Source organism: Neolamprologus brichardi, chromosome 1 (assembly GCF_056152115.1).
Source record: "Neolamprologus brichardi isolate AB-2024 chromosome 1, ASM5615211v1, whole genome shotgun sequence".
In the NCBI taxonomy this organism is placed as follows: domain Eukaryota; kingdom Metazoa; phylum Chordata; class Actinopteri; order Cichliformes; family Cichlidae; genus Neolamprologus; species Neolamprologus brichardi.
The window spans coordinates 9,558,904-9,577,104 of NC_142104.1; the positions used below are offsets into that span (position 1 = coordinate 9,558,904).

At 39.6% G+C, this 18,201-nt stretch overlaps 2 protein-coding genes across 6 annotated transcripts in view; both read right to left on the bottom strand.

The window, feature by feature from the left end:
- Window positions 1-324: 324 nt before the first annotated feature.
- On the bottom strand, window positions 325-10,362 carry LOC102780442 (retinoblastoma-like protein 2). The gene is made up of 15 exons (XM_006779780.2): window positions 10,232-10,362; window positions 8,037-8,246; window positions 6,905-7,032; window positions 6,339-6,445; window positions 6,068-6,171; window positions 5,744-5,881; window positions 5,482-5,646; window positions 5,285-5,342; window positions 5,075-5,184; window positions 4,819-4,995; window positions 3,723-3,794; window positions 3,350-3,410; window positions 2,701-2,861; window positions 2,425-2,589; window positions 325-2,252 (listed from the first exon to the last, which is right to left on the bottom strand). The coding sequence occupies exons 3-15, from the start codon at window positions 6,976-6,978 to the stop codon at window positions 2,052-2,054; spliced, it is 1,593 nt and encodes a 530-aa protein (XP_006779843.2). The 5' UTR covers window positions 6,979-7,032; window positions 8,037-8,246; window positions 10,232-10,362; the 3' UTR covers window positions 325-2,051.
- Window positions 10,363-11,144: 782 nt separating this feature from the next.
- Window positions 11,145-18,201, bottom strand: part of chd9 (chromodomain helicase DNA binding protein 9) — a 74,249-nt gene continuing 67,192 nt past the window's right edge. For all 5 annotated transcript variants that reach the window (XM_006779782.3, XM_006779781.3, XM_035914927.2 and 2 more), the window contains 6 exons: window positions 17,179-17,353; window positions 16,451-16,599; window positions 16,017-16,247; window positions 15,658-15,807; window positions 15,410-15,514; window positions 11,145-15,046 (listed from right to left, as the gene is read on the bottom strand). In XM_006779782.3, the coding sequence (XP_006779845.2) occupies window positions 14,048-15,046; window positions 15,410-15,514; window positions 15,658-15,807; window positions 16,017-16,247; window positions 16,451-16,599; window positions 17,179-17,353 (1,809 nt within the window). In that variant the 3' untranslated portion in view covers window positions 11,145-14,047. The remainder of the gene's footprint in view (window positions 15,047-15,409; window positions 15,515-15,657; window positions 15,808-16,016; window positions 16,248-16,450; window positions 16,600-17,178; window positions 17,354-18,201) is intronic.

Sequence of the window (18,201 nt, forward strand, 5' to 3'; positions counted from 1 at the left end):
GGATATTAGCAATCATTTTCCCAGCGACTGCCACTAACCTCCAACCATTCGCAATCAGCTGAGGACTGCTCATTTTCCCCCTTCATGATGGGTTGTTTGCTGGGGGGTTCACTTGATCCCACATTATTAATTGTCATCAAGTTAAAATCTTGTGGTTAGTGGTCACGTGTCTTCAAAAGCTCGGCAATACCTCCTTATTGTTAAACTTAGATTTAAAGAAACTTTGTTGCATCAGCAAATGATAATGAAGCCAACTTCTGTCAACTGACACATGTATCATTCTGCGCAATAAATCTCAAAAGCAAAACACTTTTCTGTTTGGAAAAGAGCTTTAATAAAATCACCGTGCAGTTTTTGATTGATGTGCTGTTGAATCAGCTGTGATACTCAGTCTGTAATAAACGGTGGCTAAAACTGCTGACAGGATTTTTAAAGATTTATTGAGACTGAATTTGTTTTAGCTTCTACATTTATGTTGACCAGTGCAAGTTTCTGCTACTGTAACAGCACTTTTCATTTATTATTTTTGCAAAAGTCTTACTTTAGTTTATCCTCAATAGTTTTGCGATAAGTTGAATGTAAAAACAACTTTAAATTAATTTAGAGTGGTATGCATAAAACCCCTAGTATCACCAATATGCAGTCAGAATCAAATCACTTCAAACTTCAGTATTCATGCAGGTCATAGACAGGAGTTAATGTTAGTATGTACACTGAAAATTCCAAAAGTAAGTCAAACATAAATCAGATCAGTCTAGTGAGAACAAATGAGTACATCCTCAAATTAATTACACAGAGCCTTCAAATATGGTGTCAGTTATTAGAGAGTAATAAGTCTTATTTTAACCTCAGACATTCAGGGTTTGGTGTTCCCCAGTTAATTTAAAATCAATAATTCTGCAAATCATCTAAAAAAAATCTTGTAGCTAAATTAAGCTAAATTTAAAAAAAAAAAAAAAATAGCTGCCAAATTGTCCATAATGGGTTGCCTCAGCAAATTATGCAAGTCTCCAAAGACCCCAAGCTTTCATCAGAGGATCTGCGGTCAACTCTTTGTGTTGTAAACAGTGCAAAAACTTGACCTGCATAACAGGAATGCCCAAAACTGTAGTTTTACAGTTAACATAAAGGCAAAGACCAAGGCTACTAAGGCACATCTAACACAGAGTTGTTCAGCCATGATAACAGTACATGTGTGGGTATATTATGGTTATGGGAATGCTTTGCTGCCTCTGGGACCTGGCAATTTGCAGTCATACAACTATGAAGTGAGAATAAAATTTAAAATATACTTTAAGATAACCTTGAGTTGAAATCTTTCAACAGGACATAATGAGCATGCTGGGAAATCCACCAAAAATTGAGTTTAAAAAGTTCATTGAAACATTTAAAATAAATAAAACATTTTGCATACATGTAAAGGTACCATGTTATTATTATTATGTGAGATTTAAGTCATTAAGATAACGAACTATAATTATATAAATGTAGTCTAATTATGCAAAAATGACTAAATCAAAATTTTGTTTTGTTATATTAGCTTCAGAGGCCTAAGTTACACTTTTTTTTTAACAGAATTGTTAAATTTGTGCAGAAAAAAACCCATTTTTGCCCAAATGTCTATTGGATGCATTTGTGGATACATTTATGTTTTCATATTACTGTAAATATTAATTCCTGTGGATGCAGACAAACACTAACTAATCTGCATTTTAGTTGCTAAAGTCCTGTCCCGGTCCTTTTTTTTTTTATTTAAGAAAAACTCACTGGGCACTTTGCAGCCTTGTCTTTCTTTAAATTCATACAATATCATGAAGGACACTTCCATCAGGCAGCAACCCAGGATGACCAGTCTTCTATTACTGTGCTGGGGATAAAGTGGCTCATTCACAGACCTTCACACATGACTATTGGTATCAGAAAAAATGGTTCCAAACAAAAGAGCCAAGCAACGGAAATTTAGTACTTTGAGCTGACAGAGAATTTGTCAAAAAGTAAATGTGTGCTTTACTTCCATCGGAGTGGAGGTTAGGCCTGTTAGCTGGAATAAGCTAGACCTGGTCCTGGTTCATTCTTGTAATGCGATCATTGAACACATTTCTCAGTCGTCTCTGCCAGGCTGACTGCCCATCCAAACGAAGCCTCTTGGCTGAGGATCCATCTCCTTCCTCATCTCTATCCAGTGATACCGCGTAGCATCGCATGTTTGGTGACCTCCCCGTTTTGATCATGTTGTTGATCTCACGCAGAAGCTGTGAAAAAAAGGAAAATAATATTCTACTGTGTGCGAGCAAAGTCAACCATTTTTATTCACTAAATCATTTCCAAAATAGGAATGTAGAATGTATTCAGCCTAGATTGTACCCCAACACACAAAATTCTTTAAGACGATCATGTGAAAACGAAAACACTATATCCACACACCTCTGGAGGACTTGAGTTGAAGTAGTAGCAGAGCCCAGTTCTGTGAGGGGAAGGGGTTTCTGTGTTGTATGGTGAAATGGAGATGGACGGGCTGTTGGACAGCTGATAACAGCGAGGAGATGCTTTCCACTGTCGAGGGTATGGAGACAAAGGAGGGGTGTCTCGCTGGACAAGAAATAAAGTGTAAGCATTACATGGAAAATAAACATTTCCCATTTTTACTGACTTCTTTGTTTTGTGACATCAGCTCAGAAAAAAGAAAAAATGTTCACTTACTAATGAGGTTTGAGCAAACTGTTTGGCAAAATGCTGCATCTTTGTCGTGTAGACCTGGTTGTAAAAATGGATGAGATTGCCCCGCTCCTCCTGCCCAGGTCTTGGATAATGTGTTGATGGTGTGTTGGGGGTTAGGATAGTGCTGCTGTGCTTTCCATTATCTATAATCAACAATATAATAAAAAGTTACTTATCACTGTGGAACTACTCTTGGATAATGGATATAATGCAGGTAAAATGTTGTAAGTGAATCATTTGATAACTTGATGGGTGTCATTTTTCTTGTGCAATGAGGCATTGCTATGAGTTCTACCTCTGTATAGTACTTTATTTGGATTTAACACAACACATGCTGCATTCGTTTTCTTTAACTCTACCACCACCAGTGCCACTGTTTCCGAGCCACATAGCCAGCTAACAACACATGCGCATTTCTTTGCCCACAGTGGATTGCAAGCATGTGAGCATGCATTACACATATAAAGCTACGATGGCAGTGAGGGCAATGTGTAGTCCAATTTTCCATACTTATTGGGACGCATTATGTACATTACTGTAATTACAAGGCTATTTTGTAAGTGTGTTTTTTAAAACAGGTGTTCCATAATATTTAAAATATATGCCTTTTTTTATTTAAAAGCTTTCTTACTGATTTTTTTAATGGTAGAATTTTCCTCCATCCTTTCTGAAATCAGCACGTTTTTGCAGACCTGCAGATAGAAACGGTAAATGCTGAAACAAGTGCTTTGAGTTGCTATTGTCAACCTGCAAACCTCCTTGCAAGACTGAAATGCTCATGTAAAGCAGGTATAATGATATTGTCACAGTTATTTAAAAAATGTACCTGTTAACATTAAAACATTTGATGATAAACACAAAACAGAATGTCGCTAAAACTGATGGAATCTTGGAATAAGTGGGCCCAGCTGATACACGTTTCAACCTGTATCGCTATATTTTGTTAATTCACAGCTGTATACTAAAGACAGCAAAAAATAAAAACCAAAAATAAAGAAACTTACACTTTTGTTGGCACGTGGCTGTGACTTGTAGCATTTCATTATCTGTTTGAAGGGTATCTCCATCTTGGTAATCTGTAAAGGCAAATGCCACCACGTAACTACTGAGTATGTGTTTTCCACTGAAGTCCATGCATTACCAACATGGATTCTTTTTAGGATTACAAATACAGTTTTCCTTTAATTGTTATTAAAGTCAGTGAAAAGCGATAAAAACTCAGAACATCAGAACATTAATAAAAAGGCTTTTTCAGCTGTCAAGTGCCCTCACAACAGTCTTTAATTTTATTTCAACACCAAGTAGGTCCTTTCCATAAAACTGTAAATCTGTAAACCTCCCTGAAGGTTTTAGTTCATTCTGCGCCTGTGCTGAAGTTGCTTTTCTTTCACTCAGCAAACAAAGTTGATGTATTAAACTTTTGATGGTGTGGTCACTTTTTGTCTGAATCCTTTCGATATGGTAGATTTAGTTTGTGCAAAATGTTTTAGAGAACCGAGCACTTTAGAAACCTTCAGAAACTTGTCTTACGTGTCAGTTGTGATTCGCCTTACCATACAGGTAACTTGTTAACCTAAAAACAATGTTATGTTAACATTGAGTAACCTGTTATGTACCATATGTAACAGTTTACTCAAATCCAGGGTTTCTGTTTCAAAGGAAGGGATACAAGCTAAAAGAATCGGACCTTTTGTACCAATGAACCTCACTGTGTGTGAGATTGTGTTACTTAATCACAAATAACTGTAATTTGTAACACATACCACATCACACTCTGACATTACTATACTATTCCTCCTTGTTTGATGATTGAAATTTCACTTGGGTGTTGTAAATATTCATGTAGGTTAATTCAACTTTATTTTATTTTATTTAAATAGCACAACAGTCCAACAGCAGTTGCCTCAAGGTGCTTAAAATAGGTGTGAAACTCTTACTGAGACTAAGACAACATGTCATGTTGTAAGAATAAGTGGAAACTGGTCAACTGGATTAGTCTTTGGAAAACTTCTCAGTCTTTTTGAACCATCTCTTTCACTAATAATAGCCTCTAGACAACAGAGACACTTCAGATATTATAAAGATACTATTAAAACGCACCTTAGCTATGATGTAGATAGCACACATGAGCAGTTGGTCCAGGTGACGGTCTACCATTAGACAAGAGCAGTGGACCAAGGAATACTCAAAGCAGGTCCAGATCTTTAATCGCAGCTCATCAGATATTTCCAGCGTGGAACACAGCTCCCTCAGACGCTTGGCCATCAAGCTGTAAACCTGAGATAAAGACAGACATGACCACACTTAACAAGCCATATAACAACAATGGTAACTGGACCCATGATATAGAACTGACCTTCCGAGCAAACAGATGGAGGGAGCTGCTTCTCTCTTGTCTGTTTATAGCTGATGGGGAACACTGCTGCTCTGTCCTGGCTGAGTGGTTCATCCCCAAACTGACATCCACTGGCAAAAATAGTTTACCACTCAATCTATAGTAATAGTGTAAACAGTTTGCAGGGAATGCTTTTATTTAAAATGAGTCTTTAGTGCACTGTGTTAATACCTCTCGGCACAACTGGATCCGTTTGCATTGGACCTTCGAGCCTATTTGGATGCATTACCTACATTTGACACGAGGCAAAACTCTCATTAAAACCCGAACTGTTCAAAGAAAAATTTAATTGCTTTGGATATGTTATACAATTTCCAAATATTGATAATTTATGATGTCAGGCAAAGAGTATTTGTGTTATTCCAAACCTGTTGGCAGGTGGGCATATGGCCCTCGTTGGGTGTGATTTCATCCCACAGTGGTGAGTCGCTGATCCAAGCCAAGTTCTCCAAAACCTTTTCTTCCACTTGGATGAGGTGTGTGACCACATAGTGAGGCAAGCCTGACCCAACCCGCCAAACAGGCTCAATCACCTGTGAGAACAAAGAAAAACAAAAGAGGGAGCATTCAAATCACAGACTAAATGTTACTGTATCACTAAGTGTACAGTATATGGCAAAAAAAAAATACCTTCCAAAAGTGGTATGGTGCCAGTTTGAGGATCTGAAGGAGCAGCGGGAAGTCACATGGTAAGCTGTTTGAGGTTACAGTGATCTCCAAGCAACAGGCCACTAGACAGCGCTGGAAAAGATCATGCTCCAAGATGCCCTGCATCAAACACACCTGTTTTACATGCATTACAAGCACCAGCTGCTTTACTTCAAAGATGACTCAAAATAAATAAAATACATAAGTTATGAGATCACAGGTGCTGTGAGACATTTATCTGTGGCTGCTCAGTTAATATGGTCAAAGCTCAGTTCCATCTTTGGCCACCAGATGGCGTGCACTTACTGAGATGTCACTGAAGCCCAGCCTTTTCCTCTCTTGACTGATCAGGTTCTCCAAGATTCTGTGATACCAAACCCCTGCCTCGTAGCAGCACTTTGCTGCCAACTCTGGGAACAATATTAGGTAGATTATTTTTGGCATGTATCAACAACACGGGCTTTATTCCAGAATTTCACACCTGCTATCAAAAGACAGCCTGCTCTCTAATCATAAGAATTTCTGTCAACCAGATACACGCTGAAGGCCACATTCCACTGTAAAATCATCACTGTACCTTTGGTCTTCTCATTTCCCTTGTCGTCCCTGTAATGCTGTAGAAACATTTGCAGCATGCATTTCAGTCTTGTTTGAATCGCCTCAGTCGAATCTCTGGAGCAAGCCCTGAATCCAAGGCATCGTCACAGAAATTTGAGCAGCACAAAAGGAAATGGAAAATGTAATTCAACAATATTCTGCCGTTGGCATAAAGTGGAGGTGTAAGTTCTAAACTGTAAATGAAATGCCACACGTGTGTTTTTTAAAGCTCTCGCTTACAACAGTAGAAACTATATTAAAGAATTCCCAGTACAGAAACTTTATCAGCTCTGTGTGTTTACACATTATTGATCTTGACCACACCCTCGGTGCCTTTTAGCAAAACACCAGATGTTAACTACACTATGTAGCTGTTAAATTGATCTAGCCACATTTGTACAGCGTGTGAGGCAAGCTGATGAAAGATCTGAGGCGTGTTGCGTTTTATTGCAGCTATTAGTGCTGCGAGTATCAGGTTGACGTACACACAGCCTACACAGATAAACACTGTGTGAGTCAGTAATGCTTTGTAACTGCAGGGCTAACCTCAACATTGCGATCAGACAGTCACTAGGGCCAAACCTTGGCTTTCCCACAATCCCCTGTGGCACAGTTGCCATGGTGACCTCCTCACTCACACAGGATGAGAGTCAGAGCAGGAATCAAATGGACACCTAAACATGGAGTGAAAAAATACACATTTTGTTTACAAACTAGAGGCAACTTTGCATGATTCATAATTGAAAAGATTAGCTTGTACGAGGACTTGGTGCATTCACTGTCAGTAGGACCTGAGGCATAGGCAGACTAAGCAGCTGCTTATCACACCCCAGATAACTGCATCATCATCAGTGTCAACTACTGATTTAATCATTTTCATTCTAAATGGCTCAACGTGGTTCTCTATTGGACGGTGTGCTGGCAGACCATAGCGAGCGGCAGTGAGTGTGTTTTGCCACAGGGAGGCAGTGTCCAACATTTGTGGTACAATCAGTCTGTGTGCTACTCTTGCTTGCGCTGTTGTTGGTCTGTGCTTGTCACGATGTTATAACATACAAAGTACTGTAGGAAAACCAAGTGTTAGAAATATCCAAAAGCGTCCTCTGCAGACCCTTGTCTGCTTTAATTCTGTATTTTTGAGCTTTGACGAATTTTGGCACTTTTACTGTGCCACTTTCACCCCCATTCTTTTGCAGTTGGCTTGTCAACCAATCAGCAATCACCCTACATCCAGTTGAGCTACTTACTATTTTAGAGGAGCATGTTTGCATAGGTTAAAGAAGAATGATAAATGTTTTTTTATGATAAATTTGTTAATACTTTTAGCTAAATTCTTTATCCATAAATGTAAGTTTGCTAACAAAACACCACATTTCTGTCATTTTTTAAAGGATGTGGAAATGTACATACAATCAATATCAGACTCCACCAACAAAAAGGCTCTCAAAACAATATATGCATGTAAATTTTTGCGTGTATTCTTATAATTGTTACTTTTTTCTTTTACCCCTGGCTTTGTGTGTTCATGTTCTGTTGATTTGTATACTTCATCTGTTCGTATGTTGTATACTCATTGTTTGTTAAATAAAGTTTAAAAAAATGTTTGCATAGGTTAAAACCCCCTCACTGCAGGCAAATAACTCGAAAAAATACACGCAACCTTTTGACAACGACTAACCTAAAAGCAACTGAACGGGGCTGTGGCTCAGGTGGTAGAGTGGGTCCGCTAATAATTGGAAGGTCCAGGGATGGGTTGTCCGGTGTTGTGCGCATGCGCAGAAACAACGGGTAGGATGGTTTGCCAGGTAGGATGGATTCCCGGAACACCGGCTCCTCCTGGTCATGTGTCGAAATATCCTTGAGAAAGATACTGAATCCCAATTTTCATCTGTTGGAGTGAGTTTGTGAGAATGTTAGATAAAAGTACGTAGGTACACATACAAGCACTGCATGGTTTTGTGTGACTGGATGAATTAGACTTTTAGTAGAAAGTGTTTTGAATGCTCAAATTAGTAAACGGTACTAAATAAGTACCAGTCCACTTACAGCTACACTGCTTTAAAGCTAGCTGTTTGTTAATGGACTGCAACAATTGTGTCTCAAAAAAATAAAACCACACTTTTAAGCCTGTTAATGTATAGTGGACAAGTGGTCAAGCATGGAGAATATATAGTTAATACTGACTGGTGATGGATTTTACTGGGAAGGGTGCCCAAAAGCCAGCTTATTTACAGAAACGTCAAACTATGGTCTTACACCTGGAGTTTTATATTTGCTGCTGCCTTTCTTGTTATGGATGCATTAGATGGCCTGGTGGTCTTGTTGACAGCACCACTTTCCCACTCTGTTCATTTGCCTTTAGTGACTCATGTGTACTTCCTGCTCTGAGGCAGCTGTGAATAGTCACTTTTGTTCCTGCGCACCTCACATACTGAAAACCTAAGAAAAACATCTCAAACTCAGTTTCCCTGTGCAGGGCAACTGTCAATTTGGCAAGTTGTGTAACAACAGGAATATTTTAGATGCCAGAGACTCATGAGGAAATAATAAGTTAAATACTGAACCATCCTTGGCTCACGTGAATAATAATGGTGGATAATATTGACTGTTAATCTCTAAAAGGTATGTTTCAAAGCATGGTTCAATCATTCTGCAGATCTGCTAAGAATTGAATACTCCGTCCCCTGGCGGTAAAGTCCCCTCTTCTTTTTACAGTCTCTTTGTGTGCTACCACCAGCCTGAACGAGACTCTGTTCCTCTAACCATTCTCACATGTGCTGTTTATTACTGCCTGTGCTGAGTCAGTCTACAATGACTGCGGATGACACTGTAGGTGGATAAGAAGCAGTTTTGCTCAAAAATGTGCCATAAGGTTTTCAGAGTAGAGCACTCAACATTACTATTGTGATTTCCTAATATTTCCTTTCATGTAGCTATACTTCCCCCCCACTAACAAGACAAAATCAGAACCAGAATTAGTTTAATTCTGACCTTTTGCTTAATCTCCAACATAAGGACATTTCTATATACTTATGTGATCATTGCAGCTGAATGGATGCCTTTTGATTCTCTGTGTTTGCGTACAACTTACTGTTCGTGTTGGTTGAAGCAGCAGCTGTCTGATGCGTTTACCATGTGGAGGAAACGGATTTCACAAAGATGGTGAGGTAAAATGGCAAGAAAAACTCTCATCGTGCACTCCAAATTTTAGTCCAAATGCTGATATCAGTCCAATGGCATCTTAAAACATCAAGTTGTGTCTCATTCTGACTGACTTCCAGCTGCTGCATCTCAGAAGAGACAAACAGGAAGTTGGAAGCATCAATATGCATGCAGCTTCTCATAAATATGAATCACACCCTATCTTGTTATCTTTAGCAGGAAGATCCTGGCAGCACGGTGTCGATTTAAAAACACCACAGATGTGTTTTCTGCATGTTTGTTTGCTGTTTTAATTTTGCTAAAAGCTGGCACAATATCTAAATCACACCCATTTCCTGTTTCCTCTGGACTGGACTCCACTCAAGTCAACTCACATGCAACTCATGCTAAGTGAAAATAGGCCTACTTTCACTTTCTAACATGTGCTAGTCCCTTAAAGAGAATTAAACTAAACATCGCCTTTATCTTGGTTTATAATCAGACTTTGTTATTCAGTGCATTAAAGCCTGCTGAAAAATAGCTATATAGATGGTTAATGTGTGCAGAGGATTCTTTTATTCTGCAGCTTTTAGGAACACTGAAGCAGATCGTGTAACTGTTGCATTTTACTCCAGATAGTCAGCTGACTTCCAGTGCAGTTTATTATCTCTGTGGAACTTTCAACATAGCTCAAGAAAACACAACTCATAAACCAGGATCAAAGTCACTCACCAGTGTCAGTGGCTCTTCTGGGATGATGTTAGGTCAAACTGACAGACTTCTGCTCTTAAAAATCTCTCCTGTGTGTTTGTCTAGTAGCAGCAGAGCAATGCAGCATGATTCAGTGCAGCCAACCTGCTGCTCTGCAGGGTGAGGAAGTTCAGCCCATTGGCCTCTCACCATAGACAAGCCTCAACTTGTCATCTGGTCTGGTTGCTAAGATAAGTGCCAAACAGCAGTAGAAGCAGTTAAACAGGTCACTGAGCACCACCCTGAGGAGAAAAGAAGGACTTGCAGTGAAGAAAGGCCCTCTGCTGCAAGAGTTTGGTATGTAGCCTTGTTCATTTCCAACATTGCTGGAAAAATATGGACACTAGAGTTCTGTATCTACTAACGTTTATGCAGTGTTTATGTGCAAATGGATCCATTAAATTAGCAGTGAATTGAATGTTGTTTTAAAAAAAAAAAAAATCACAAGCAAATATGTAATTGTTTTTTTAAGTAAATACTCAGAGTGAAATAAATTATCAAGCCTCATCTAGAATATTAACAACAAAACTGTTTTTCCTACTGCGTTATTTCAGTCACACATACTTACCTGTTGTGTCTTCGCTCTACGGCCTAACAGTTTGGGTGCTCACTGCTTCATCATTGTGTGTTACTGTGAGCTAGTGCCCTGCTGCAGTATGTGTGTAACTAAACTAATGTTGAGGCAACACAAATATATTAAATTACATTATTATTAGTATTATAACAATATATATACATACACATGTGTGTGTGTTTTTGCATGTGTTGTGATGCTGAACAAAAATTTGATATATACATGTACAATTTTTTAAAGGATTCAAGACAAAGTGGTCAACTCCTTGATATAACTGAATTCTTCAAAAAGTCCCTGGGACAAAGTAAAAGGCACACTGAATTGATAGTCAGAAGAATATGTTTAATAAAAATAATTAAACCTCAATTTCCTCTATAGAACTTCATAGAAAGTAATCCAATAAATTACAAATGACTTTTAAGACGTGTTTTCCTGCACTACATTAAGAATTATTTTGACTACACAGACCACAACTTGCAAATATATCAACTGTCCAATGAGAAAGAAAGAAAAAAAAAAGAAAGAAAAAGACACAAACTGACCAGGGTGACATTTAGGATACTATCAAGCTTGAAATAAAAATACAAACCCCATGATGGTAGTTTTGTCATCTCAGTGATTACATGTATGAAAACCTCCCTGTACAGCAGTAGTGTGTTTTGTCGTTCCTCTTGCATATTGGTCATTGTTTTCTTGTGTCTGTGTTTAATGCAGATTCAGCACAGCCTCTTTAGCAGCAAGCAGTGCTTTCAAGGTCTGTATACAATATAACCTTTACAAAAAGAAGGAAAAAAAGGAAGGAAAGCAATGAAAGCAAGAAGTCCCATCTTGTGTCTACATTTATCTCTTAACGAGGATTAACACAGTCATCAATCCATCGCTGCGGGGCAACAAAAAGTAGCAAAAGTCATCAGTCAGTCACCTACAGCAGATGTAGCAGTGGCTGGGTGTTTGCATAAGGGCACTACAAGTTTAAAGAGCGTAGAGGTGCAGATATACAAAATGACAGTGGCATGTTTAAGTTCATTGCTCAGACATAGAAAAATACCGTACTGTTAGTAATAATAATTAAAAAAGAAAAAAATGCAATTGCATTGCAAGCAAACCCATGACGAGGTCTATATATAACAGGCATACAAGAAAACCACATTAAAGCAACATTAGAAATCAGGCATGTCTTCAGTCTTTGTTCATGTCTGAACCCATGGAGAAAAATGCTACAGCTACACTTAAGAACTAAACAGGTTTTTCAGCGGGCTGTCACCCTCAGCCCAAACAGAAACCTCACGTCGGAAATAATTTGTGTATCTAACAGTCCACTGTGTAACAGCAGTCCTAGAGCAAGCACTGTTGTGCTGAGAGAGACTTACAAAAAGGTACTTCGGTTCGAGTGAACTCCAGTGTTTGTGTGTATATCCTGGTTACAGGTTTAAAATGGACATGTGCACGGATGCTGAGCAAAACACACAAGCATGGACAGTGAGCGCAGATGTGAGCGGTGAATGAAAGAGAGTGAGGTACAGGATAAGGGCACTTCTACATCTATCTGAAGCTCTGTTTGTCAGAAAACAGAGTTGAGGGTGAAGTGAAATAAATCAAGACAGCGCTGAAAACTCCCAGCAACAAAAGCTATTATTGAGCCCTTCCTGAAGCTAACCCGTGTGGCACTGCGTAAAATTTAATACTTAGACAATGACAGTGATACTACAATCTTAGCCAGGAACTGAACTATCTTGTGCTTGTGCTCCATGGGCTTTGTAGGAACACAGGTTGCCATGCAATGCGTATCATCAAGGACTTGAATCCTCCAAATTTCCAAAGAGAAATTTCTGACGGTATAAAAAAAACAAAACAACAAAAAAACAACAACAGCAATGTGGTGTTTACGTCTCATAGCCTGCCAGCCCCCACACCACCACCTAACATACAGCCTGGTGAGTTATGGATGCGGCGAGAGGAGCAGCTCAGGAAGCAAAACACAGAGGAAGGTTTCATTTAAAATAAAATCAAAAAAGGCCTCTGACACACATTCCAGCAGAGATGAGAACATTGTGTACATTGACAGATCACACACACACCCATGCACATGTACATTTGCACAGTGAAGCCAATCCATTTAGCAAAGTTGAGGTAAGATTCAGTCAAATACATCGGGGTTGTAGAAATAATATCCATCAACACTACAAAGACCAAACAACTCCGTCAAGACCGCCAAGGGTCAAAGGGCAGTTTTTTGGCACACAGTAGAAGGTTTTTCTCTGTTACCGCAGCTCAAGGAGCTTTTAGTTATAATTAAGAGATGTGCAGGTGAATGTGAATGCCTACTGTTGGTGGCTAAAGTGCGCCTTGAACATGCTGTGGCATGTTTGTAAGGTGATGGTGAATATTAAAATGTAAAGTCAGACAGTAGAGAAATGAATTATGTTTAACTTCTTCTTCTTCTTTTTTTTTTTGAAAGACAGATTTAAGATTGTGTACGTCTGGAAAAATAATCATTTTACCATTTTTCCAAGTCCTTACTAAGGAAGGAATCATTTCCTAACTGGACAAGGAGAAGTGATAAATAACCTCTTCAAGATGATATGAAGGTATTTGACAGGTTTGTGAGGCTGTGAGAGTTGTGCACTCGGGTGGAACATGGCAGACAGAGAATCTACAGCTTCAGTGACATTCATTAGCTGCCCAAGTTATTGCTGACATATCCAACGTATGATCTGCAAAGCATAAGTGTCAACGAACCTGTAAAAGTACTATTTACAAGAGAACCCAAAGTGTTTGTCAAGTGTCATTCCCCACACCCCTGACAATCAAAATATATTAATAGTACAGCTCAAAGAGCGTGTTGATGTAGTTTTACTTCTTTTAATAAAATTAATCCTGACATAATTACAATAATGCCTTTTTTGTTGCAATAATTGCATGGTACAAGTTCAGAGTTCAGAAATCTACTAAAGTCTGACATGCAAAATGTCTCAAAACAAGACTGTACCTTGTGAACAAACATTGACATTTTATTTCAGTTTCTTTAGGTCAGTTTTTCCTATTTTTTTTATTTATTTTTTAAAGGTTTTTGTAGTCTTTATTACAGAACATTGTAGTTAGTTCTTGTATTTACATGTAAAGAAATCACAACAGAAGTGCTGGAAAATCCATATATATATGTGAATATATGTATACATTTCTAGGCAATACATAAATAAATTTATATTTATATATTTGTAGGATCAGTCCTCATCACTGGAGTCTGAATCGTCTGAGGATGAGGAAGAGCTCCCAGACTCTGATGAAGAAGACTCTGCTTTCCCTGAACCTTCAGGACCACTGTTATCCTTTTGTTCTATGGATTCATCCTCTTCCTCCTCCCCCTCATCCAAAGCGTCTTCCAAAAGCTCATCTTCCTCCTCTCCATCCTTGTCTCCCTCTGGCTGCTCTGTCTCCTGATGTGATGACTGGGAAACTGAAGGTAGAGGAGGAGCAGTTGGAAGGGTGGGGTCACTGTTTGAGCTCTGTGGCTGTGTGGTGGACACAGGAAGGTTAAGGCCTGGAGTGAGAAGCATCCCTGGGTAAAGCATACTGGAGAGTAACAAGGGGTTAAGAGACAGTGGCTGACTGGAGGCTGCAGAGGCAGCTGAAGCACTTTGTGTGGCGGAGGAAGAGGAAGCAGAGCTGGAAGTGGAGGAAGGAGTCGTGTTTGAGCCCTCTGTCCTTTCTCCTTTGGTGTCTGAGGTGTGAGAGGGGGCTTTAGAGGCAGTTGGCTCTCCTGTTCCACCGCTGGTTATTCCCTTTGTTTTCTCTTCAGAGCCTCCTGCAGCTTCCTGAGGAGGCTTCCCAAGCAAGCTGCCCATACTAAGGAGGTTTGGCAGTCCAGCCATACCAGACAGCATCATGGGAAACATGGCAGCCAAGTTACTTGCAGCCAGGTTACTAGCATCAGACGGCAGCCCCATCAGGCCTGCAGTGAGCTGCAGGGACTGTAAATTCTGGAGGTTTTGCTGGAAGGCCTGCAGACTCGTGAGGTCCATTCCAGAGAGGAGGCCGTTTGCCAGCAGTGGGTTCAAACCTAGTGCCGAGGCTGCCGGGTTAGGTGGTGCTCCTGCTGCTGCAGCTGCAGCTGCCGCTGCCTTGGCCAAAGGATTCTTAGGTCGCCGTCCACGCCGACTTACCTCCTCGGGAACAATGGGTCCAGTCAGGATCCTGTCAAACATGCTCTCTGGGAGGTAACCCTGGAAAAGATGGAATGATGTTGGTAGGGTTCCCCAATATAAGAAAATAGTCAGGTAGTGACAGTGACAACAGTTCACTGTTACATAATTAGGCTCATTGAGATAAAACTAATGTTGTCCTAAGAGAAGAACAGCACATATTTGAACATATCCATTAAGGTTAGTCAGGCCAGTTTTACTATTATCTGCACTCAATAACATGAATGGGGTGAATTTAAAAACCATTTCGATGGCACCAAACTGCCGTCTCTAAAATGATCAGAAACAGGTTAAAACCTTCATGACAGTAGAACTTACACCTGTTTAAATTTTATAAGGTATAAATTTTATAATATGTGAGGGAAGTGTTACTCTATAACTTACCGACTGTTTAACAACATCGGCCCATTCAGGCGGGACTCCGTACTCTGGGTTTTCCTGAAGGAATCGGCATAGGTCCTTTAGCGGAGGAGCAAAGGCTCCACCAATCTTCAAGAAAGAATACAGGCAACATAAACCCAAGTGCACATCACTGTTATAATGTACACACTGTCAAAATGATTATTAACAAAATAAAAGCCATCTTTGTATTTGTATGGCTGGTTATGACTTAAAAAACACCACCAACACACCTTGCGTGCGTTTCTCCTGTTGATGATCTGGACCCTTTCTTCTCCCGTCAAACTGTTCACATCAATCTTGTTGGGGTTTCTACAGCGGTGCCTTTTCTGCTTTGGCCGACCATCCTGGAAGTGGAACTGCATTTGCATCTTATTTACCCCCTAAACATGAAATGTAACGAAGGTTAGTTACATAGAAAGTCTAACTACAAGAAGTTTTCTGCTCATACTGGTTCCTCTGTTTTTTAATTAAATATGTACTAAATAAAATAATGTTTCTAAATATCTATTATTTTAGTTAATCAGAAATTGTCTCTTTTCAACAGACAAGAAGAATTTGAAGCCCTTGGAGCAAAAAAGTAAAGACTTACACAGATAAAAGCTCCTGTGTCTGCCACAAAGCCAGGGTTTTCTTTTAGCCACTGCTCCAGTTCTTTCCTCCTGGGGGCATCATCCCCAGCCAGCCGGGTGCCATCTTTCAGGTTGATAACCGGGACCCTGCTCTCAGTGTCTGCAGGGACCTGACTGGGGTTCTGACTGTAGCTTGATGCAGGGCCTGGAGTCATGCCAACCTGGCCAATACCCCCCCACCCTGGAGGTACCTGAAAGCATATGAGCATGTCATTATATACTGTATACTTTGCAGAACAGCCACTTTAAAAAAACAAAACAAATCAGAAGAGCACTTTTAACAAATATAATTGGTTCCAAAAAAATCAGGAAACGGCCATTTGTGATTGTTTTCTGATTTCTAGCATAACACACTTACTAAGAAGTATGCTAAGCTAACAGAACAATTGCTTACCTGATCGGGAACTGTTGGGACTCTACTCTTGTTCATGAAGAGCAGGTCCATTCCCTCAACGTTCTTCCTCCTCCCTCTCCTCCTTTTAACCACTGGCTGGCCATCTATTACTCCATTTGGCCTCATCTGACCAGTAAGACCTGTAGGAACTGCAGGAGAAACAGCCTGTTAGCAGTGAACTACTGTGTCAGAAAAACTTAAATCTTAAATTGGAGCCACATTCATATTTTGGTGTCAGGACTTCGACTTTTTCTTACATTTAAGAATATTATGAACAAACCAGATGATTTTCTTACAGAATTAAGATATTCAATGACTAGAAAATGTCTGTATTGAGTACACAAAGCCAATGCAACAGTCCAGACTGTTTTTCTCTGTCATTTAAAAAGATCCTTTGCTACCATCTTGTGGTGCTAAAGAAAAACAGCATTGTCCATTTCAGCACACTGTGCAGGAACAGATGCTCAGATCTTTGCTCTATTTACATTCAGATATATTTTATACAGCACACATCATCAGGCAATAAATTTCTATAGTGCAATGTATTCCCTTTTTGGATAACACCAACTGTTTAACTGCACACAACTAAAGCCTACTCAAATATGAATGGTCAACACTACTTGGACTACAAACAGAACTTCTGCTGCCTAAAGTCTTTCCTGTTGCCTAGAGATTTGCGTATTCATACGCCAAATCTGTTGAGGAAGATTATTTTTAAAGAAACATACCCGTCTGGAAGCTGGACTGAGGTTTGGTGATGTCAGCAAGTCCTGTATCTGAGGCACTCTGGAGCTCATGAAGCCGAGCCAGGTACTGCTGCTGGGCCTGGGGACCTTCCTCGGACTCCAGGGGCCTCTTCAGAGGTAGACCCTGTTTCTGGAAGGTCAACTTCAGACCTCCCTCCTGTTATACAGACACAACAGTGTAAGACAAGTCTAGGAAAATGACTGTCGGGCAATTGTACAGATTTATAAAGAAAGAAAAGCTTTAGACTTTATTTGTTGAGTCTGTCTGAGACTTTCCTGAATGATCACATTCTTTTTGTCTCGTGATTTAAGGATGACTAAGACTGTGTTGTTCTCATTGCTCTCTCTTAGTGGAAATGCTGACTTGAGATCTTTGTTAATTCATCTTGTAAAAAGTTTCTCACAAAATAAAAACAAATCTTGTTCAGATATTTTCTGGTTAGTAATACTGGGACACATGGACACACAGTGGGTAGTGCTTAGCAAAGCAGTGGGTAAAGCTTTTTCAGACTGGAGTTGAAAGCCATGCCAAAGCAATAGCTGCTGTCAGCATATAATATCTTAATATTGAAGGTAACAAGCTTCTGGTGTTTAATGATCTGTGATGGTAAAAACCATAAATTTGGAAAATGATCCCCATCAAAAAACAGCATAAAAGGAAAGATGAATACAAGCAAATCTGAAGCCTGCCATGTTAATGGCCACATTGCTTAGGAGCATATCAGAGAACACCCACAGCAGAGGTTTCCATTTCAATCTGATTATTAGCAAGACCCCCTTCAGTCTAGAGAGGCTTCAGACTGAACCTTATTATATTCTCATGACTGACTGATTTGTGCTCATGTAATCACAGCCCAAGAGCCCAATTCAAATTGAGTGTGTGGGAAAAGAGAGGAAGGCTGCTATTAAATTAATCTCTCCTCCTGCCAGGCAGTCAAAACCACTAATCATACCCAAAGGAAAGCAGGAAGAAAACCAGAGAAACATGCTGAACACGGCAACTAA